General features: G+C 38.5%; 1 protein-coding gene across 4 annotated transcripts in view; it reads left to right on the top strand.

The window, feature by feature from the left end:
* Positions 1–23,419, top strand: part of Unc80 (unc-80 homolog, NALCN channel complex subunit) — a 171,891-nt gene that overhangs the window by 44,047 nt on the left and 104,425 nt on the right. For 2 of the 4 annotated variants that reach the window (XM_048344834.1, XM_048344835.1), the window contains exons 16-23: positions 764–912; positions 3,386–3,552; positions 4,255–4,353; positions 5,557–5,765; positions 6,980–7,086; positions 8,035–8,131; positions 10,447–10,619; positions 22,497–22,709. In XM_048344834.1, coding sequence (XP_048200791.1) covers positions 764–912; positions 3,386–3,552; positions 4,255–4,353; positions 5,557–5,765; positions 6,980–7,086; positions 8,035–8,131; positions 10,447–10,619; positions 22,497–22,709 — 1,214 coding nt within the window. Of the gene's footprint in view, positions 1–763; positions 913–3,385; positions 3,553–4,254; positions 4,354–5,556; positions 5,772–6,979; positions 7,087–8,034; positions 8,132–10,446; positions 10,620–22,496; positions 22,710–23,419 lie in introns of all 4 variants that reach the window. The other 2 variants (XM_048344837.1, XM_048344836.1) reach the window with 1 other exon arrangement.

The following is a 23,419-nucleotide window of genomic DNA, read 5'->3' as shown; positions in this document are numbered from 1 at the left end:
CCTAGTTGGTCCTATAGTTTTCTTTTTGTTAAAACATATCAATCAGGGTTAGGAATGTGGCTTAGTGGTAGAGTGCTTTCCTAGCATACATGAAGCCCTGGGTTCTATTCCTTGGTTCCATATGAACAACAAATAAGTAAAACTAAATTTAAAAAATATATCAACCAGGAAGTGGTGCTGTGGCTCAATTGGTATGGCCTTGAGTGCAGAGAGGCTCAGGGACAGCACCCAGGCCCTGAGTTCAAGCCTCACAGCAGTCAAAAAATAGTGACTAAAACATATCAATCAGCTGGGTGCTGATTACAACTAATTCTAGCTACTCCGGGGGTTGAGATCTAGGCATTGTGGCTAAAAGTCAGCCCTGGCAGGAAAGCCTATGAGACTCTTATCCAGTTAAGCACCAAAAAGCCAGAAGTAGAGCTGTATGGCTCAATTACAGAATACCAGCCTGAAGCAAAAATGCTCAGGGACAGCACTCAAGCCCTGAGTTTAAACCCCAGGACTGGCACACACCCACACAAGAAAGTATCAATTGAAATACACCATAAATGCAGTTGACAATATCATAGTAAAGACTGTGAAGGAGACTTGTTCATTTATCTCCAAGTCTGCAGAGCAACTATCCCATCAGAGGTGTGTTTAATTCTGTTTCTGCATTTTCCGCAGCGTGTCATCATTTCCTGGGTACCAACAACATCTTCCTTTGCCTTTTCATTATTATGCTGAATAGAAACATTCCCTTATCATGTGCCTTTGCTTCCAGACAAGGCTGGGTTTGGAAATAACTTCACCACAGTGGACAACAAATCCACAGCCCAGAGCGTGGAAGGCATTATCGTGGGTGCCATGTTTAAATCCCTCATCACACGCTGCGCTTCAACTACACACGAACTGCACAGCCCCGAGAATCTGGTGAGAAGCTCTCCCTTTCTTCCCACACTTCTCAGCCCTGCTTTAGAGAAATGCTCACATCCATCGTGCTACAAGAAAAGAGAAACTGAAAGTTAAGATATCCATTTCCTCCAGAGTCTCCAGTAACTCACGATGGAGCACTATCCTCCCTTTTGTCCTTCATGCTCATTATCCTATCTTCAGATTAACTTAGCATTCTTCTATTTCAAAGGTTGCATAGCCTTTGGTTAAACAGTTTTAAAGTATCTTTGAGCCCTTTGGAAATGTGAGAATGTGGCTTATTAGTGCATGAAATATTAAAGGTTGCTACCCCAAAGCATTATTTGAGACCACAGGCACTTTAAATTAATGCAAATAATATACTGCTCAAGTTGGTTTGGTTTGGTCTGGTTTTTAGTAAGAGCTATGATCTTTTCACTACTCTTCATAAAATACTGTGTTGATTAAATCATTGAAGCCATTAGTACTATGTGAGGAAACGCTAAGCTATGAAAGGCTAGTGGTTAAGTGATTGGAGTTGCAGATACTAAATGTAGATTATGGAAATTAAATCTGACATAAATGGACAAATTCAGGTTTTTTTAGGAAGCAAAGGAACATTTTTCTATCCTGCCAATTTGCTAGATCCTATGACTTCTTTGTAGAAATCATGCCCTATGTGTTTGTGAATTGATTCATTATCTGCTAATAAATCAAAGACTATATTTTTAAGCTATCCTCTATTGAAATGATACACTTGAAATAAATGGAATAAAACCACAAGCCAAATGGAATTTACTTTGGCTAATGGTCAAAGCCAACCTAACCAAGTACTTTGACTATGATTGTAGCACAGGCAATGTGTATGCACTGGTTTTGATCATGACAAGAAGTAACTTAAAAATTAATGGCTCTATATGTGAATGCTTATAAATCCTTAGCCACAACCTCCTAGATACTGTATTTTTAAGTTTTCTTTATATAATTGTGAGTTTTACCCTGAACTGCCATTCCTCCAGAATGGCTGGAAGTTGAATTTTAGTCATTTGTGGATTGCCCATTCCCTAATGCAGTGTAGAGATTCCCTTAGGAAGCACTTAGAGCCCTGGGAATGTCCATGGGTCCCAATCATTGATCTAGAGCTACTGTTTCACCCAGTGATCTCTGCCATGTTCTGGGGCTATGTATGATCTTTGAGATCATTTCTTTCCCATGGAGTTGATACTTAAGAGCAGAATGAAGGGCACAAGGCCTATTCCCATAGCCCCTCAAAGACTGTCCATGATATCCTCAAAGACCCTTTCTTTTTCTTTCCTAAAGATAATGGACATAATTAGCCTAGGGATCTTAGATTCTTGAAAACTAATGCGATCAAGGTAAGTATTCTTTTAGGCCTTGTATTCTGCTTTGCCATGAACATTTCTTAAGGCAAAGAATACTGTTACTATCTCTTTAAAGGAGGAAGAAAAAAAGGCTAAATGTAGAGGAAGGAAGGAAGGGTGGAAGGGAAAGAGGAAGGAAGGAAGGAAGAAAGGAAGGAAGGGAGGAAAGGAGGGAGGGAAGGAAGGAGGAAGGGAGGGAAGAAATGAAGGAATGATACACACACACACACACACACACACACACACACACACACACACACACATATATATATATATAGCTTTTTCTGGTTCTGAGGCTTAAACTCAAGGCTTGGGTGCTGTCCCTGAGGTTGTTTTTGTTGTTGTTCTTTTTCTCAAGATTAGTGCTCTACCACTTGAGCTACATCTCCACTGACAGTTTTTGGCGGTTAATTGGAGATAAGAATCTCATGAACTTTCCTGCCCTGTCTGGCTTTGAACTGGAATCCTCAGATCTCAGCCTCCTGAGTAGCTAGGGTTACAGTTGTGAGTCACTAGCACCTGTTGTGTATATTTTAAAATGGTAGTTCACCAATATTTTGATGCATGCTAATAGCTATGCACAGGTCTTAAGTTCATAATTATGTTCATGCTCAATATTTGCTACATATGTCTAGCAAAATTAATCATCCTTTGAATAATCAGGCTTTGTTAGAAGTATCTAGCTGACTTACCATTTTGTTGTAATAATGCAAAGATTTTTGAGGAGCACAGACTGAAATCTCAAGTCTAAACACATTTCTGAGTACTGTTTTTCCTGCAAACATCTCTTCAGAAATAACAGTTAAGAGAGAAAATTAAAGCTTGGGAATCCAATGGTTTAAAGCATAAATATATGTCATACTAACGGCACAATTTCCTTTTTTAATATGAAGCATGTGGTAACCATTCTTTCTCATACCAAGGATGGCTGGAGATGTTCTCCCATGAAATAATGAAGAATGAGTATACTGTTTTTCAACAGTAGTGATGACTATTTGTTTGTGATCTGAATGCTCCTCTAAAGCTAAGGAATTTCCTTTCCTTCTTTTCCTTTGAAAGCTGATCACACAGCTCTCTTTCCTTCCCCAAACTTTCTTATTGCCTTTAAACAGGGACTATATTGTGACATTCGTCAGCTGGTCCAGTTTATCAAAGAAGCTCATGGGAATGTCTTCAGGAGAGTGGCTCTTAGCGCTTTGCTTGACAGTGCTGAAAAGTTAGCTCCAGGGAGAAAGGTAGAAGAGAATGAACAGGAATCTAAGCCTGCAGGTGGTAAAAGGTTGGACACTTGATCTCTCTGAATTATTATGTTTGCCTTATGTCATTAAAGAGTTATTATTTATCATATGATCCATGTATTTCCTGGTGTGTTCTAACTTCAGGATAGGATGGTAAAAACACTGTTTTATATAAATACTATCTGGTGGAATGCAACTGAAGCTTAGAAAAGAATCATGTTTCATATTAAATAAATGTCTCCTCTGTTGAAATCAGATGTCAATTTGTTCCCAAATTTTCATACAAAGCTTCATTTAATAGCTCTGAAATATAAAAGATGAGCTTTGTTTATACCTTATTTTATATATATATATAATATAATATATATTTTTATCCAGAAAGGAAAAATAATTACTATTACTATATTACATCTGTTCAGTAAGTGACATCCTGATTGTGGCAAAAGACAAACTGCTTCTCAGAACCATGTTGTGAGTTCTTCTAATAAGTACATATATCATGCCCATTGTACATTAAGTACAATTTCCAACGATTGAAAGAAACTTCTGAATTCAAAAATCCTGCTTGCAGTTAGTCTGATGAGGCAAAATGGTCATGAATCACATGGTAGGGTACAAATTACTTACAGCCTAGACTCCTGGTGACAATAACAAGTGTTTGGCTCAGTGGAATATACGAGGTAATTAAGAGGTTGGTGTTGTGCTTCTACACCCTGTGACTGCAAAATGTGCTATTCCTACAGGTCAGAGGCGGGAAGCATTGTGGATAAAGGCCAGGGACCCTCTGCTCCTGAAGAATGCCGCAGCTTCATATCTGGCCGCCCCTCACAGACTCCAGAACAGTAAGTAGCAGTGACTTTTTGGCCCAAGGCAGAGAGCTAGATACTTCACTCTGGAGGAAATTTAATTTCCTTGCCTTGTGTTTGCTTTTTTGTTCAATTGGTTGGTTTTAATTTTCATTTGCTTTGCCCTTGCTTCTGCCCTTTACACTTTGTCCCCAATGCCATGAATATCTTCATACGAGGTTGAATAACCAGCCTTATGCCTACTATAGAAATCCTCCCTAATTGTATTCCCATCTCATCTCTTTCCCTCCTCTGCTTCTCATCAACAGTAAGAGACATGAATAAACCTTTACGAAATAGTGACCATGTGAGGTAGGACAACAGTGCCATCCATTTTCTTCTTTTTATGTGAGAGAATGACTGTCAGTGTGTTCAATGATCCTTTTCTCTAGTGCTCATTTTCACTGAAATATGGACTCCACTGCCTTGTACCGGGTTCTCCTGACACCCATTCCACTCAGTTTCTTTACACTTTTTATAATTGCAAAACCTAGAGCATATTTAAATTATTGTTCCCAGGATATACAATGACTATTGTAGACATTAAACACTTAGCCTAGTTCTATGCATGGCTCCTTCATATTCATTCTTTTAGGGGAACTGTTTACCTACAAGTGGAAAGATTGGTATTTAAAACATGCATACCATTTTAGCTAGGAGGCTTTCAGGAGGCTGAAATCCAGGTTCGTGGTTTGAAGCCAGCCTAGGCAGAAAAGTTCTTGAGATTCTTATCTCCAAGTAATGACCAGAAAGCTGGAAGTGGAGCTGTGGCTCAAGTGGTAGAGTGCTAGCCTTGAGCAAAAATCTATGCCTTAAGTTCAAGCCACAGAACCAACACTAAAAAAAAAAAAGTTAAATATTTACTGATGATTTAAATGCAATTTAAAAGTTTCTGCTATCGTGATACTTATTGTGATACTGTGACTCACACTGCAGCTGAGTATCTGCAAGAATAGTCTTTTTTTAATGAAGTTGAAGTAAAGACCACCTCCATTCAACAGCTGAGACATGGTTATTTTCAAGGAGAGTTCACAGTCAACCCTGAACTCCCTCCTCCTTCGGCTCGGACTCATCCCATGCCCAGCTCATCAAAGATCACTGCACTAGTTGCTCAAGTTGCTGTTAGCAGGAGGTCGAGAGAAGTGTAGGAGGATTTTCTATGTTGTCAGATACTGAATGTTATCCTCTGTGTATTTGCAGTGATGAACAAATGCAAGGGGGCAACCTGGGGCGGAAAGATTTCTGGCGCAAAATGTTCAAATCCCAGAGCGCAGCAAGTGACACGAGCAGCCAATCTGAGCAGGACACTTCTGAATGCACCACTGCTCACTCCGGGAACACCTCTGACAGGCGTGCCCGCTCGAGGTCCCGCAGAATTTCCCTCCGGAAGAAGCTTAAGCTCCCCATAGGTAAAAGTATGTCTATTTATTTATAGGTTCTCTTACCTAACATGTCATAAAATCCCTGCATAATCAAAATACAGCAATGCATGGTAGGGTTCAGAAAAGAAAAGCTTTCAGGTCATAACGCCTAGGCCTGCTGCTTTACCAAACCATTCATCCACCCATCCATCCACTCCTTTGTTTCTGTAAATATTTCCTAAACCCCTAATTGCATGGCTTTCCTGTGTGCTAACATGCTGTTACATATCAGAGCTTCAATATTGAGCTACTTTGGTCCCCCAAACTTGCTATGTAGGATTAGCAATAGCAACTCAATCTGATAACTACATATAGTCACAAACTATGGCCTTTGTGAGGAAAATCCACTTGTTACTATGATCCCATGCACTAAGGAGTCCTGAACTAAGTGAAGGAAGGAGGTAGGAATCAGGAAAATCTTCTTAGAGGCAGTGACATGAAGATCTGCAAACTATTTAGAAGAAGGAAAACATTGCATTTGGCAGTTTGTGCAAAGATATCAGGATACCAATGGAAGGAACTGGAAGAATGGGAACAAGGGGAGGAGTGGGGACATGGATCAGGTAGAACAATGGAGGCAGGAGGTAGGAACCCTGAGGACTTTGCTGGTCAGGTTGGTTTTTCCTCCTGGAGACTTATGGCTAAAGTGAGCTGTTGAACTTGAGAGAAACACAAGCACAAAAATCTTTTTCTAATAAATCACTACATAGAAACCACATTGGAGGGCACATTAGCTGATAAGAAAGACCAGAAGTAAGCTAGCTGCCTAGGAGTTGAGCATTACGTAAATGGACCCAGTAGTATTACTCATAAATGAAGATGGCTTGCTACCCATGAATTTGAGTTTAGACTCTGTCAGAATTAAACTCTGGAGTGCACAGGTTTGAATGCTGTGGAGACGGTAACATGAATTGGCTTTAGAGGTGGTATGGACATTGTCAAGGCTCAGTGGATAAAATGCAGTCTCATGCTCTGGAAACAGGTTCTTTTTTGTCTTGATCTCCCTCACTCTTGAATTTTATGGTTCAACCTTGAACATTCTGATTCAAAGCATGTACACTGTAAACAACTTGTTTTCACTTCTATTTATATCCAACCCATGCAACTTTCATGGCTTGTGGAGCACATGCTGACATTTCTGTTTAATCCATTTGGGAGCAAATGCTCTAACAGTGTGATTTCTTTAAATGATTACTAAATAGGAAACTGGCTGAAACGATCATCCCTCTCGGGCCTGGCAGATGGTGTAGAAGACCTCTTGGATATCAGCTCTGTAGACCGCCTGTCCTTCATCAGGCAAAGCTCCAAGGTAAACAGGACACTGCTTGTTTAGAGGAAGGTTGGAGTTGCTGAGAGAAAATTGTCAGGGCTGGGAAATGCTAAACACCTGGAGGGAATAAATAAGAGTTCAAGGAACTCAAGTAGGACAACTTGGGAAAGCACACATGCACCCATTCATTTATTCACCTTCCTCTATTTTTGGTATAGTTGAGTCACTCTCTCCCAGTTTCTTTACCAAAGAAGTCTGGATGACTTCTTGAGAGCTGTCAGCATAAAGTCAAGATCAAGAACACATATTAGGGGCTGGGGATATGGCCTAGTGGCAAGAGTGCTTGGCTCATATACATGAGGCCCTGGGTTCGATTCCCCAGCACCACATATACAGAAAATGGCCAGGAGTGGCGCTGTGGCTCAAATGGCACAGTGCTAGCCTTGAGCAAAAAGAAGCCAGGGACAGTGCTCAGGCCCTGAGTCCAAGGCCCAGGACTGGCCAAAAAAAAAAAAGAAAAAAAAAAAAGAACACATATTAATGCTTAAGAAAGGAAATACATTACACATTCATTGTAGTTCATTCAGTCAGTTCATTTATAAATTTGAAATATTGGTTAGGGCAAGATTTGGTCTTTCACTTGCATCTGATTTTCAGCTGTGGTGGTGTTCATAAATGATGAATATAGCTTGCTACTCATGAATTAGAGTTTGGACTCTATTAGAATTAAACTCAGAATATCTCAGTTGTCAATCATCCCTTATTATTCAGCTTTCAATCTCTGCCTTAGATCCTCTTTCCACTTACATTTATGGAGATGTCTTTTATGGCACATGAGTAGGCCACACTAAACTAATCAGATTCATGAGACAGAAGAATGAAGTCATCTTTATATTCTAAACAGTTTATTTTTCAAATCGAGGGTTAATCTAACCCTAAGATTTTCCTTCAGATTTAGTTACCTGATAGCTTTGCTTTTCTTCTCAGGTCAAGTTCACTAGTGCTGTGAAACTTTCCGAAGCAGGGCCAGGGAGTGGAATGGAAAATGGAAGAGAAGAGGAGGAGAATTTCCTCAAGCGTCTTGGTAAATGTCACATAGCCTAAGAATCTCATACAGCTTTGATAAAAACAAAAATTTGTTTACATTCAATAGTTCATATTCATTTTGTTCCCATTTCTGAAGCTCTTTATTTAAATTTCTCTTTTTTCTTAGAAAAGTGGTCATTTTCTATTTCCGTTGCTTTTCTTTTTTTTTCCTTCATTCCTAATTTTTTTAATGTTTATTGTCAAACTGATGTACAGAGAGGTTCCAGTTTCATACGTTAGGCATTGGGTACATTTCTTGTACTGTTTGTTACCTCCTCCCCTGTTGCTTTTCATTTGTTTCTCCTATGTGCTCCTGAAAGCTTTTCTGGGAGCTTCTCTATTATCTGTGTGGAGCTTGTGCTCCATGGCTCCTCTATTATCCATGTGGCTAGACAGACATTTATGCAAGTCTTAGGTTCTTTTCTCCCTTCCTGTGGGTTATGAGTTTGCAAAGAATAAAACACAGCTCCTCTGCTTTCCCATCTTTTATTAAAATATGGGAGTCACTGAACCATTTATCCACCCACTTGTCTACTTAGGAATTCTGCTTGTCACCTCCCTCACATGTGGCCATCCACCCGCTACACACTTCTGCTGAGGGGGAGTTTATGACATCACAGAGCAATGTGTTCCACGTCTAGATAGCTCTAATTGTTAGAAAATCCTTCCTCACAATCAGAAAATATACTTGCCCATAAACTTGATTCATTTGTGCTCACTATAACATTTATAACAACACACATGCAAACAGCCCTCACCACCACCAACACACACACACACACACACACACACACACACACACACACACAATATAATGCTTCTTTCAACTTATGAGCCATTTCTTCTTTTCTCTTTTAATGTCTTTTAGCTAACCCTTTAATTTTTTTTGGTTTACCTTTTATGGAAGTATCTAGTTCAAATATCATCTTGCTTATTTTTGTCTGTGTTTCCTAAGTAGATGACATGGTTTACAAAATGTACAGCTTCTAGTAGAATGGGACATTTGATATTAATCTGTGTACTAGATAGCAGAGCTATTAAGCTTTAAGGATCAAGCAAGTATATGGAACATAAATATCTATTTTCCAGGTGCCAGTGGATCATACCTGTAAGCTTAGCCATTCAGGAAGCAGTTTGAAGCCAGACTGGACAAGAAAGTCCATGAGATTCTTATCTCCAATTAACTACAAAAAGAAAAAAAAAAGCAGAAGTAGCACTGTGGCACTAGTGGTAGAATAATAGCCGGGAGCACAAAGCTCAGGACAGCATCCAAGACCAAAGTTCAAGAAGCCTTTGGACTAGCACCAGAAAAAGAATATATATACGTATATATATATAAAATATATAATATATATAATAATATATAATATAATATATAATATATAATATAATATATACTTATATATAATATATACGTATGTATATTCTTTTCAGAGCACATAGATACTTTGTATTAGCTTCGACTGGTTCTTCATATCAATGAATATCATGATGCACTTTGATGTATCCATTGTTAGTTCTTATTTCATAAACAAATTATATGATTTCATTAACTAGGGGTAGTTAAGTATCTTGTTCAGGAAGGAAATCAAAAGACAGAATCTAAACCAACTGGTATTCTGAATTGTTTCTCTTTTTATAGTTGTATTATAACAATTTGTTTGAAGGGATACTTTTTTTTTCAAGTCTCATTGTTCTTGTTTGTGGAAGATATGATCCCTGTGCAATTTCAGATTAGATACAGTAGACAGGTATCCAAGACAGCATCATGGGAAAAGCAATAACCTGCTCTCAGTTCCAATGCAATGAATCACTGACTGTTAGAATGTAAGGTACATTGGAAGTTGCATGACCATGCATCAGAATTAGTACCTGAGAAGTTCTTATACCACTCATCCTAACTCCAGAGTCACATTTGATGATGAGGAAATATGTAAGAGTTCATTCGTGTGGAGCCTCGCAGCTGAGTCTGACACAGCCAGCCTGACCTTGTACTACAGAAATTACTTGTTGGTTAGAAGAAAAATCATTGTAAGTAGACCAAGGCTCTTACTAGTATTAAAGACCCACTAGCAAAGTGAAACCACTTCATCTAAGTTGTTAGGTAAACCTTGAATTTTTATCTGCCATGGGTCACAGATTCCCCAAAGTCAAGTTGAGTGCAGATCAAGCCTTTGAGAAGTGAAAAGGACGGAGTGGATATGCAGGAGAAAGTTTCAGGCCCATACTGCAGAAAACATTCTAGTGAATCAATCTGAAGTCCTTTTTAAATTTGTCATCTATTTCTCTCTTATTCCTCCACAATCCCTACAGGCTGCCACAGTTTCGATGACCATCTTTCTCCCAACCAAGAGGGTGGAAAAAGCAAAAATGTGGTGAATCTTGGAGCCATCCGACAAGGCATGAAACGTTTCCAATTTCTCTTAAACTGCTGTGAGCCAGGGACAATTCCTGATGCATCCATCCTGGCTGCTGCCTTAGATTTGGTAAGTCACTGGAATAATTTCCCTATTCTTATATTCCCTGATCTTGATGTCTGCAGTAGAACTGTGCATTGGCTTCTTTTCTACTCAGAGTTAGTGGCAAAGAGGAAAGAGAGGTTGGAAAATGAGAAAGATGTGGAGGAAGTTGATATCCCCTGTTAAGCAGAATGTGTAACCCCATGGTTACAAATATGTGAGAGGGTTCTGAAGTCAAAATGCCTAGTTTAACACTGCTCTGACATTTATTAGCTGAATAATTGTAAAAATAAGAGTCAAAGTAGTAGTAGTAGTACTAATATATCTACTTATTTAAATTGTATTGGGATTAAATGAGGCATGAGCTAGAAAGTGCTCATCACAGAGCCCCAAATACACTATTGAGTAAAGCAGTCTAAAGTTTGCCATGTGTTATTCCTTTACATTCCTTGAGTCTTTGCTTCATTATATCTAAATTGGAGGAAAAATCTGAAGCCAGGATCAATTGAAATGCATTGTAAGAAGGCCTTTTAATACTGTACAGTGTTATACAGATGTAAGGAAGTAAAACGTATTGAGTGTATCTTGTTGAGAAAGCATTTTTATCAGGTAAACCAGACTCATGTGTTACCTTAGAACTCCACCTTTGACTTCCCCTTTGTTCACTCTAAGTTATAAACTCTTCATTTACTGCATATACACTGGATTCCAAGTAGCAAGTAAATATCAAGAAATAACGTTTTATTTTCACTTCAAAAATGGGTTTCTATTATAATAAATATACTTTAAGCCTGGCTGCAAATGCACAAAACAGCAAATTTTGTGTTTTATACAGAATACTTTCAATGTGATGAAGAAAGCGTAGGTGAAGTAGAATTGTGGCTCAAGGAGTAGAGTGCTAGCCTTGAGCAAAAAACAACAGGATAGCACCCAGGACCAGCACATAGAAAGAAGAAAGAGAGAAAGTAAGAAAGAAAAAAAGACAGACAGGCAGACAGGCAGACAGAAGGATAGCAAGCAAGCAAGAAAGAAAGAAAGAAAAAAGAAGGGAGGGAGGGAGGAGGGAGGGAAGGAGGGAAAGAAAGCGAGGAGAAGAAAGGAAAGGGAGGGTGAGGGAAAGGAAAGGAGGAAGGGAGGGAGGAAGGGATAGAGGAAAGAAAGAGAAGGAGAGAATGAAAGAAGGAAGGGAAAGAAGGGAGGAAAGTGACAGGAGCTAGTGGAATAGTCTACTGTAAGTGTATAATAACGTTGATGTATTGCTGCTTTGCAAAGGGCTGCAGGTGATGTATTTCAAAGATTGCATCAGGTCCTTCTTTGTCTTAATCCTAAAGTCATGTGACACTTAGACAAGCAAGGCTTCATACATCTGAAGCATTTGCCTAATAAGATTAAGGAAAATTATATTAACCAAAGTTAGTTCCACTTGTTGAAAAATGAAGTGAATTTGCACAGCCATGCAAATTGGGAAAGAATGGAATCATAGTATCTGTGCCATGATTAGTCATAAAAGAGTCTGATGAGAGTGGATAGACTGTCCCCCACTCACGGGAAGGCTTGCAGAGATCTTGAGCGAGGTAATAGTAGGGATTCCATCTTTTATCCTCATGTTCTCCACACAAAAGAATTAACTTGCTCGAGGTCACATATGTTACTTAATACTGAGACGAGTCTTTTTATTCTATTTACCACTATTTAGCACTGTATGCTTTCTCTATCAAAAAGATTATTTAAATATTTTAAAATAACTATCTCTGTGTGGCTGGGAATGTGACCTAGTGGTAGAAAGCTTGCCTAGCATGCATGAAGCCCTGGGTTTGATTCTCAGCACCACATATACAGAAAAAGCTGGAAGTGACACTGTGGCTCAAGTGGTAGAGTGCTAGCCTTGAGCAAAAAGAAGCCAGGGACAGTGTTCAGGCCCTGAGTTCAAGCCCCAGGACTGGCAAAAAATAAAACTAAAATGACATCTCTGGATATAGAAAATATATTTAAATGTGTGTGGCCTCCTATAATAAAGATTTAGAATGATTTTTTTTTTTTTTTTTTTTTTTTGGCCAGTCCTGGGCCTTAGACTCAGGGCCTGAGCACTGTCCCTGGCTTCTTCCCGCTCAAGGCTAGCACTCTGCCACTTGAGCCACAGCGCCGCTTCTGGCCGTTTTCGGTATATGTGGTGCTGGGGAATCGAACCTAGGGCCTCGTGTATCCGAGGCAGGCACTCTTGCCACTAGGCTATATCCCCAGCCCTTAGAATGATTTTTGATAACTAAAAAAACCATTTGATTCTTTAAAAGACTGCTCTATCATCTGACTGCATGATGAGTTCATGATAGAAAAATACAAGAGGTTTTCAGTTTTAAAAGTTCACACCATTCATTCCTCATAGATTCTTTTAGAATTGGATGCGAGTTAGGAAAATGCTCCCAAGAAAAGCCCACTTAAAGAGAAAATTTAGCATATGATGTCAGAAAATTCATGGACTACCCTCCAAATGCATCCATAAAACCAAAATGTTAAGAATTCTGCCCAATAGATACATACCTCCGTCAAAAAGAAAGGATTTCTTCAAATAATTAGAATTTCTAAAGTACCACCTATTGGTTATATAAAAACAGGAGAAATCCTTCCAGATCTATTTCTTATAGGGAAATATTTTAGGATTTATGTAAGATATGTGTCCATGAGAAAAGAAACTTGCTGACAAAGAAGGACTTGAACCTTTACTCTCACTGGACAAAATAGACACTAGCTTCCAAGTGAGTGGAGATTACCCTAGCAGGAATATTGGTGATAGCTTTGATAATAGACTCTTTTGGGAGTTGCAGGTTCATTCCTTCTACTCAAAATTATTTCCTACCTATATGGTTTCTAACTGCTATACTCCTCACTTTCCAGAGATTTGATACAGTAATTTCCAGTTATAATTATATTCTGTTCTTCACTGGAGCATGATTGCAACATTTATATTCAGCTGGAACTCATAGAAATTTGATTTTCCTTATTTATCTACCAAAATAAGGCTGACTAGAGAGGTCTTAAACCTTTCCTGTGGATCCTACTCAGGCTCTGTTTAACCTTTTTAATTTCATCAATCTCAAAAATAATAAATGAAATAAAGGGAGTCTTCCTGCTTATAAAGAAGTGTCTTTACATGTAAAGATTTATTTTTGGATTGATGTTGATGCCCATTGATGGAGTGTTCTGCGATGAGAAGTAATGAGCTCTTTGTCAACAAACTGAATTTGAGGCCGATGTACAGCAGGCTGAAGCAGCGGGTGGGCAAATAGGAGTGTTCATTTCATACCTGAGATTCTGGCTGTAGATTAATGCTACAGTGTGTGTATAATCCAGAAATCAATATTCCAAAAGATGGAAATGCTCAGAAAAAAAAGCAGAATGCTATGCATTACCAGACAATGAGACAGGAACAGGTAAACCTTGTTGGTTGAATAAAGATATAATTGGTAATAATGAGGAAAGTAATAAAGATGATAATGGCCATTTGTGTGTGGGGGGGGTTGGTGATGGTTGGCAGAGGTGGTAGAAAGATGAATAATTTTAAGAGTTTCATTATACTGGAGCATTTATAAATCACCTTTGCATTCTTAATCCCATTTCTTGGTGTAGAACAAAATAATAAAGCCAGGACATGATTTCCAATTAAAAGCATGCTTGGAATTAGTTTTTCAACTATGGAAAAATGGAGAAATTAAAGTGCTTGGTGAATTTGGACAGCCTGAGAGAAAGGAAGAGAAGGTAACTGCCTGTGTTTGTGCTTGAATGGAAGGAGCATTTGGTGTTTATTGTCATTTATACAGGTGTGACAACTGAGTTCATAGCTGATGATATGGGATAGGATTTCCTCATGATTATTCATACTTTCACATATTTTTGCTTCTACATGCACTTTTAGCTTTTGTTTCCTGTGTTTGCTTTCTATTAATATTTAATCTGTCTGATTCTTGTCTTTCAGGTGCACCATTTTATAATATGATTGTTTTCCATTGCATTTATGGTTTTACTTTTATATGTGTATATTATAGATGGGAATATATGTATGTATGTATATATGCATGTGTATATGTATGCATATATACATAGATAGAGAGAGAAAAGTAGATATAAAAAAGACAGAATATTTGGCGAAGATCAATTGGAGTAGCTTTCTCATCTAGTTTTCTTTAACATTCCTTTTTTTAATTTTTAATTTAATTTTGGGAGAGATAGCACTGAAGTTTGAATTCAGGGCCTTGCATTTACCTCTCTTTGCTTATTTGGCAGGCACTCAGTCACTGAGTCACACCTCTGGCCATGCTTCTTGCTGATTAATTTCAGAGATGGAGTCTCACAGACTTTTCTGCTCTGGCTGGCCTCAAACCAATCTCAGCCTCCTAAATTGCTAGGATTACAGTTATGAGCCACCAGCCCCTAGTCAAAAAAAGTCTTTATTTTGATCTCCACTTGAAGATGCTTTTGTTGGAACTATAATTAGAGATTGACATTTTCTTTCTATGTTTCGAAGATATTATCCCTTTCTTTCCTGACTTAATTAATATCCCTTAGTAATCTCCTACCCCACTTTAGTGGCCACCCTTGTTGCTTTTAATATAATCTTCTCATTATTGATATTTTGGAGTTTTTCTAAAATGTTTCTAGCATGTTTTTATGTTTTGTACTCTCCTGGGCTCTTAATTCTTGTAGTTATCCTGATAGGTCTATTCAGGAAATTCTCAGCTACTTCTTTGATATTGTATCTTTTACATTTTATCTAAACTTTCCTTTTAGAAATTGAACATGTATGGTAAATTTCATTTTATCATCTTCATATTGCTCATCTCTTTGTTTTACAACCTGAGCAATTTTATCCAATATTTCATTTTCTCTTTTCAACTGTACCTGAACCCATAGTTCTTTTTTTATATTTTATTTTCTTTTTATTGTCAAGGTGATGTACAGAGGGGTTACAGTTACATAGGTAAGGTAGTGAGTGCATTTCTTGTCAAGCTTGTTACCTCCTCCCTCATTTCTCTCCCACCTTCTCTCCTCCCCAGTTCCCCGTACCTCCGAGTTGTACAGTTAGTTGGTTTACAACATATTATCTTATAGGTATTGCTATTTCATTTGGTTCACCTTTTATCCTTTGTCTCATCATTTTGATGTTCCCCTTTCCTTCCCTAACTTGGCTAAACGTATACACAATACCCAGGGTACCAAAATCAAATGCAGTGAAAATAGGGGTTAAGCCATAGGGAAGAAAAAGGCATAATTTCACATAGTATGTTGAAAATAACAACAACAAAGATAAACCATTTATTTCCATATCTTGGACTTCATTTCACTTAGTATCATCTTATATGATCATATGTACATAGATTTTGAGCTATTGTGATCATCTGTTAAGACTGTCCTAGACATTTACAAATTATTACCAGTAAGGGAAAGTTTAAAGTCTTTTGAACCTGTAATTCTTGACTAAGGCAATATTGCTCAGTAAGGGACATTTGACAGTCTCCAGAAGGATTTTAGGTTTTCAAAGCCTGGAGCTTGCTATTGGCATCTTATGCATACATACCAAAAGCACACTTTGGTGTTCCTCCTAGGACTAAGTATACAACCCACAAAAAGTTAATTATCTGGTCAGTAATACTGATGTTAGAAAAACACGAACTGATCTGTCTTCTCATCTTACCTGAAGAGTTTTTAACTTACGTAGTACAATTTTTATAGTACAACACAACATTTTTATTTGTAAAAGTTCTATTCTTGTTTTAAGCCTTTGATACCCTTAATTCCTCCACCAAACTTTCAAGTCCCACATTAGTCTTTAATCCAGGAAGGACAGGTTTTGCGAATCTGGTTCTACACTTGGCTATTTCTGCTGACTGCTGTTCATAGTGGATTATTTTATTTGATCTTTTTACTATGAGGCTCCCCTGAGTGCTTTATCTATAGGAATTCCTTAAATCCTGTATAATGTCATTCGGTAATCCAGCAGCATGTTAGAAATGCAATATTGCAGACACTGCAACAGAATCTTTGCAAATGAGACCACAACATTCCCAATTGACTTCTATGCGTGCTCCAATAGAAAGGTTTGAGAAGGACTTGACATTTCACAGCAGAGTATTTGAATTTTTCCTCAGGAGGGCATTGCATTTGCTTTATCAGACATCTGGAAACATGACGAATCTGTGATCGCTTTTTAACTATTTTGGAGGCCTAGGAGAGGACAAATGTTGTAAGCATTCCTTGCCCCAAAGTTGTATGAGAATTTGTGGCTTGGGCTAGGAGTTTTCGTAAAGGGTTTTTTTTTCTCTCTCTCTCTCTCCACCCCCATCTTTTATGTTCTTCCAAGAGCCAAATTGAGTCAAAAGCAAGTCCGCTTCTGTGAGGCAAATTCTTATTCCTCTATTGAGAGTGGCTGTTGCCTGTGATCGTATACGTACAAAAGGTTGTCTGACTTGAACTCCAATCTGCTTGGGTTTAGATTTTTAAATTGGTGCCCCATGGAAAAAAAAACCAATGTTCTTGCCTCTGGATAGTCAGCAGAAGTCCTTAGGACAAGCATTTCTTTGTTAGCTCATCCTCACCCCACCCCTCCCCCATTTCATTTTTTCCTCCTTTCTGCTCTTCAGTCACCTTTTATTTCACCTTAGAAATATAGGGGGAGAAAAATTTGTGAGATGTTTTACCCAACATTTGTGGGTGTTCTACACCAGTAGAAGTTTGTCTTGATATCTAATCCATCATAATGTCAGAAACAGAATATTTTATTTTTTTAAATATCCACAGCATTGCCACATGATCTCACTATCAAAATGACCATGTGCTAAGCAATAATGCTTCTTCCAGCCTGCCCACAGCTACTGTAGAAATGGCCAGAGACAGAGGTCAGCCTGGGAGTCTGTCACTTAATGATCTCAGTCTGGCAGAGAATTCAGTGCAAGCCAAGTAATGCATACTGACTCACAAGCATCTGCCCTCTAGCAAAGAAGGTTCCAGCCATACTGAGACCCATAATAGCTGCTTATTCTCATTGGTTGTTAAATAACCAGATATCCTGCACCAGCACACACTTTAGATATTATTGTCAAACAGTAAAATGTTATGCAATTCCCCAAGGACCAACATAAAATATTCAGTCTTTAAAAAACAGTCAATTCCAGTTCAATGTTATATGAGTTTGGTGTCAAGATTTCTTCTCACAAAATACACTTAGAGCCCTTCAGAGAAAAGAATGTATTGCAGTTACACCCATCAATTAACCAGTGTATCTTGGTAATAATATTTTCTAGGTCCCTGGCCAGAAGAAAGCACAGCTGTTGAATTAGTGTCTGAATTCTCTGATTCACTGTCATAAAAGAAACATTCAATACATATGACCATCTTATAACATTCTGGGGAAATGGCAAAGGAAATAATGGAAAGGATTTGGATGCTTGACACTTTCTAAATGCAGAATGTGGGAGAAATCCAGATTACATAATAACATTCTCATTACTTCCTATAGCCATCACAGGGGTATACTTTTTAAAAGACTTGGTGAAACACTCAAAATAGCTGATATTCCAGTAGTTGTGACTCTTAATTTTAGAAAAAAACACTTGGCCTAATATTTTTCATTCCTGACTAAAATGTATTTTTGTTTGTCTGAGAAGGATGAAGTAAAGATATAACAAAATAGAAGGAATTCTGGTTATTATAGTGCCTAAAAATGTGATCTGGGGGAAGACAATGTGAACAAGAAGGAAGAAATGGTAATATTTCTGCTTTTCTTTCAAGGCCACCAGCAGCATTTTCTTTGGTATGCCAGGGATGTCAAATTTTGTTTCAATGTTCATTTGTGACTGTGTCTCTGATACTCTGTGGTTCTTTTCAGCCATGCAGCATTCTTCTGACTCATTTTCTCCATTTGTGCTGTTTCTCTCTGTGATGTGAATCCATCCCTATCCATTCTGTCATGCCTCATCTTTTGCTGCTTCTGCAGATTGCATTGAGCCATAAGAGGTAAGCTCCATCAGTAGAGGGGACATTGACTTCTTTTGTGTGCAAGAAGAATCCTCTATTTCAGGTATTCTGTAGCCCTTCCCCTCTAGTGAACACTGTCTAAACTAAACTCATAGAATCCTGTGTCACAATTACATCCATACTAGAATGCCTTGGATGCTACTGTACACATTGTGAATTCAGTTCTGGTTGCTAAGTATCATTAACTCCATGTTAGGTCCTCCAGGGGAAACTGGTCCCTTCCCTTTTGTTCTCCATCTGAGCACATGTGGTCCTCTCTAGAAGTCCTCGTCCAGCACCTGTAACCCACGGTAACTGGTGCAGCTGGGGGGACAGTGGAAGGTCCCCAGGCTCAGAGATCACTCCCTCATCAGCTGCAGTCACACCTCCACCCTGCCTTTCTCCCTGCCATAATTCTGCCCCTCTCTGCACACCTCCATCTTGTGCCAGCAGGCAGTTCTGCTAATAAACTCTCTCCTGCCTGAACAACCAAATGGAGGTCTCCTTTTTCCAAAGCTTACACTTTGTAATTTCCCTTCAGTTTCCTGTATGGTACTATGCACAGCAAAACACCCTGGTTTTACTCTCTGCCCTCTTGAACATAGAATTCCAAAGTCTGCTCTCCATCCTCCCAAGATCATGAGGATTCTTATGCAAAGTCAGTGTTTGAGTGAATGTCTGTCAGCCTTCCAAATGAGAAAGCAGTGGCATTTCCAAATTATACTGGGTTTCATTATGTGAGTCAATGCATCACAGATAGCGCACCTTATCCTTAGTGTTATGCTATGGAGTTATAAGAAAACATTTTAATATAGATCTCAATTTCATTTCTAAATGTAAGTTTGAATTTCCAGGGCCCAGAGTTCTATGCTGGTAACATTTAATGTTTTAATGAGAACTCACAAAAATGACTCCACCTTCCCCAGCAACCTCACATTTAGTCATCCATCTATTGTTCATCCTCTCAATCACCATGCAGATTCTCTGCCTCTCACATCTGGTCTAGACCGGATTTCACCTTCACTGGTCCCATAGTCAAAGTTCATATCACAATCCTATTCCTGTGTTCCTATCACTAAGCATTGAGTTCCTGTTGCTTTATATTGGATATGTGCCACAGTATAACAGCTTAAATACCTTTGCATGGCTTGCCTTGTCCCCCAGACTGCTTCTGGTTTTAGAGACAGAAGGCCCAGCCTCTTTCCAGACACAGACTAACATATCTGATATAGACAGTATAGAGTTGCACCATGGTATTGGTGAGTTCCATACAGAAGGTCATCTGAGTTTTTGCAATGTACAATTTACTAGTCATGTGACCTGTTTCTAAGTCTTATCCTCCCTCCCCCCCCACATAAATGATAGATTTTTATCAGTTGGATCAATGTTATGTGACTACGAGAATCTCACAACTAGTCACTAGTATTTATCTTGTACTCTGCCCTTTCATATAGATTACTTTTGTGTTGCAGCACTGTGTAATGTGCTATGTAAAATTAAGTCCCTACATAACTATATTTCTTATGAAAATTCTTGATATCCATATTCAGGATAGAGACAATGAGGAAATGCTCATTGAGCTGATTTCTTTGAACTGTTTTGTGTGAGGGGCTGTAGTGCTCAAAAGTATAAAGTGACTAGCTATCCCAGAAAGGGAGCAGGGAGGAAGGCATCTAAGAGTTTGCGAAGAGTTATCAAACTCTCCTGAATCATAAAAGTAGGACTGTTTCAGTTGAAAAAGGAATGTAAAGGTTCTGCCTGGCATGGAAGTAGCAACAGGGAGACTGTAAGTAGTTTGATATATAATTGGATTATAGAAGAGTTGAGATGCAAATAGGAAGGGAGATGAACCAAATCACAAAAGCTGAGTATCTTTACCCATGATAGGACTGACCTGCCATAGAATTTAAGAATCAGCTATCAGTGTGACTATATGTTTGTATTAAAAAAAACCCACAACACTATATAGGACTGATATCCTTTGTTTAAATAATTTCTATCTCTTTCTAGAAATTGTCTTTACAAAGATTTTTAAGATTATGAAAATATAGATACTGAAGCGAAGCTAACATAGGCGTGAACACAAAGAACATCATGTTGGATCCTGTATATTTATTTCCCTTCTCAACTATGTAATAGTGGGAAAATTATACCTCGTTTTTTAATCTTAAAATAAGGTTATTATTTATTAATCATGGCTGTTACATATTATAACTTACAAAAGTTGTTAACTGACACATAATTCTTTCTATACACTAATCCCTATTTTAGCATCATGGATGAAAACACTTTTCAGAGTATAATTGCTTGAAATGACTAATATGGCTTCAATTTGAAAATCGCTGTTATTGATAACACTATAGCTATTAAAGAACCCCCAGGTGATGCTAATGTTGTGGTTTTTAAAAAAAAGTGGCACAAATGAACTTACATCTTTATGTTTTATGTATATTTTTCTTATGATCTACTAACTTTTAAATGGGAAAATTTACTCCTTCCTTCCTTTCTTCTGTCCTTCTTTCTTTCCTTGTTTTCTTCCTTGCTTTCCTTCCTTCCTCTTCTTTCCTCCTTATTTTTTAGTTTTTAGGATGTTTAATAGAACATGTCATTATTATTACTAAGTATCAGTGAAAAGCTGTTTTTTAACCACATTTTTACAGTCTGTAGACATATCTTATTTTCCTGAGGAAATGCTGTGTTGTTTGTTTATCAAAATGAGTAGAAGGAAATTTTCCATCCTGGAATCATGTGAATGGTCATAGCTAACACTCAATTGTTGGCCTAGCAGCTCAGCTTAGTAAGATAAGATTAGTTCCAGAAATGGAATATTTGGTTACTTCATTTTAAATTTTAGGTTCAAAATGCTTCATATTGGCCAGATGCCAATAGCTCACACCTATAATCTTAAATATTCAAGAGGATGAAATCTGGCCATGCTTGTTCAAAGTCATCCCAGGCAGAAAAAGCTGAGAAACTGTTCTCTTTTATAAACCAACCTAAAGGCTAGAAATACAGGAACAGCTCAAATAGTAAAGCTATAACTCTGATTTAAAAAAAAAAAATCTAAGCAGGAAGTAAGGCCTTTGGGAAGGGGTGGGTGGAAAGGAGTGAGAATGTTGAAGGGGGTGACACTTGTCAAGATGCATTGCATTCACAAACTGTTTTGATAATGACACCTTCATTGTTCTACTACTGAAATATAATAATAAAAAAAAATTAAGCAAGGCCCTGAGTTCAAGCCCCAGTACTGGCGCACGCACTCAACAATTGAAAGGATATGTCCCGGCCATCCCAGAGGACCATCCGGAGATAATCACAGACAGAAGAAGAAGGTTCATAAGGAGGTTTATTAGTGGGGCCATAGCTCCCACGGGAGAGGGAGCTACATGGCATCTGCACCTTATCCAGGTGGCAGCTTCTCTCTCTCTCTCTCTGGGCGTAAAGGGGAAGTAGGTAGGTAGTGAGGAGGAGTGGCTCATTAGGTATGGGTGGATCTGGGGGCTAGTGGGAGGAGCTGAGGATCTGAGGCTAGGGAAATGCTAACAACAATAACCTGCAGATTTACACGTTTATAAGAAGGCTCCTTTGTGTTCACATTCCAATCCCACTTGCTCTATAACATACAAAACAATGGCATGCAATGGCTTGAGACTTCCAAGAAGACTCAGAAACTTCAGTGATCAACTTCAAGTGTCTTATTATTCATTATCCAAATTGGACTTGATGATTTCGTTTTCCAGATTTCCCACTACAGTGCTGACACCACCCAGGGAAACCTGGCCCAGCTCAAACCGTGGAGGCTAAACCGAACTGGAAAACGGCACAATAATGCCCCCCTAGGCCAATTTACACATCTGTTTTCTGAGTTCTCTTTCTTTTTTCCCTATGAATCTTACTCAGGAAGCGCCTGTGGTGGCCAGAGCAGCCTTGTTCCTGGAGTGCGCCCGTTTTGTTCACCGCTGTAACCGTGGCAACTGGCCTGAATGGATGAAAGGGCATCATGTGAACATTACCAAGAAAGGCCTTTCCCGAGGACGCTCTCCCATTGTAGGAAACAAGCGGAACCAGAAGCTGCAGTGGAATGCTGCCAAGCTCTTCTACCAGTGGGGAGACGTGAGCATTGACCTTCTCCTATGACCCTGAGAGCATTTGAGTGCAGTAGAGAAGTTCTGGGTTGTTTGTTTTTAAAAATTATTATTGTTTTTATCTTGAATACAATTTATTGGTTATCTGCTTTGTATGAGGCAGTGACCTTACTGCTTTAAGGGAATACAATTGATATACTCTCCCAATAAATTTAGGAAGTAAGATATTACTACCATGACCTTACTATTTAAAAAAAAAATGGAAGTTTTATACTGGTCAAGTGACTTGCAGGAATTTATGTATCTAGAAAACAGGGGTCTTCAACATACAGCCCCCATGTTAGATTTCAGAGTGTTGCTTGTTATTGCTATATTCAAGAATCAGCTTTTTGAAATTCATTGGGGTTTGTTGTAGTAGTTTGGTCAGTCATGAGGCTTGAATTCTGGGCCTGAGCACTGTCTGCAAGCTCTTCAGCTCAAGGGTAGTGCTCTACCACTTTAAGCCACAGCACCATTTCTGAAAATCATTGTTATAATGGTTAAATGTTTACTTCCTGGTTTTGGCTTTAACTGTCCAAGAAAATAATTTTTCTCTCCCAAATTTGCTTAATGAATACCTGAAATTTTAGAAGTATACAGCATAGTAGACAAAACATGGGATTAAGAGAAGGAACATAATTTGAGGTTGAAGTGGGCAGTGGGAAGGGTGTTTGTCCCTAATCACATTCTTCAAAGATA

This window comes from Perognathus longimembris, chromosome 4 (assembly GCF_023159225.1).
Source record: "Perognathus longimembris pacificus isolate PPM17 chromosome 4, ASM2315922v1, whole genome shotgun sequence".
Classification (NCBI taxonomy): domain Eukaryota; kingdom Metazoa; phylum Chordata; class Mammalia; order Rodentia; family Heteromyidae; genus Perognathus; species Perognathus longimembris.
The sequence above is the reverse complement of the archived record's forward strand: the minus strand, read 5'-3'. Positions and strand labels throughout refer to the sequence as shown.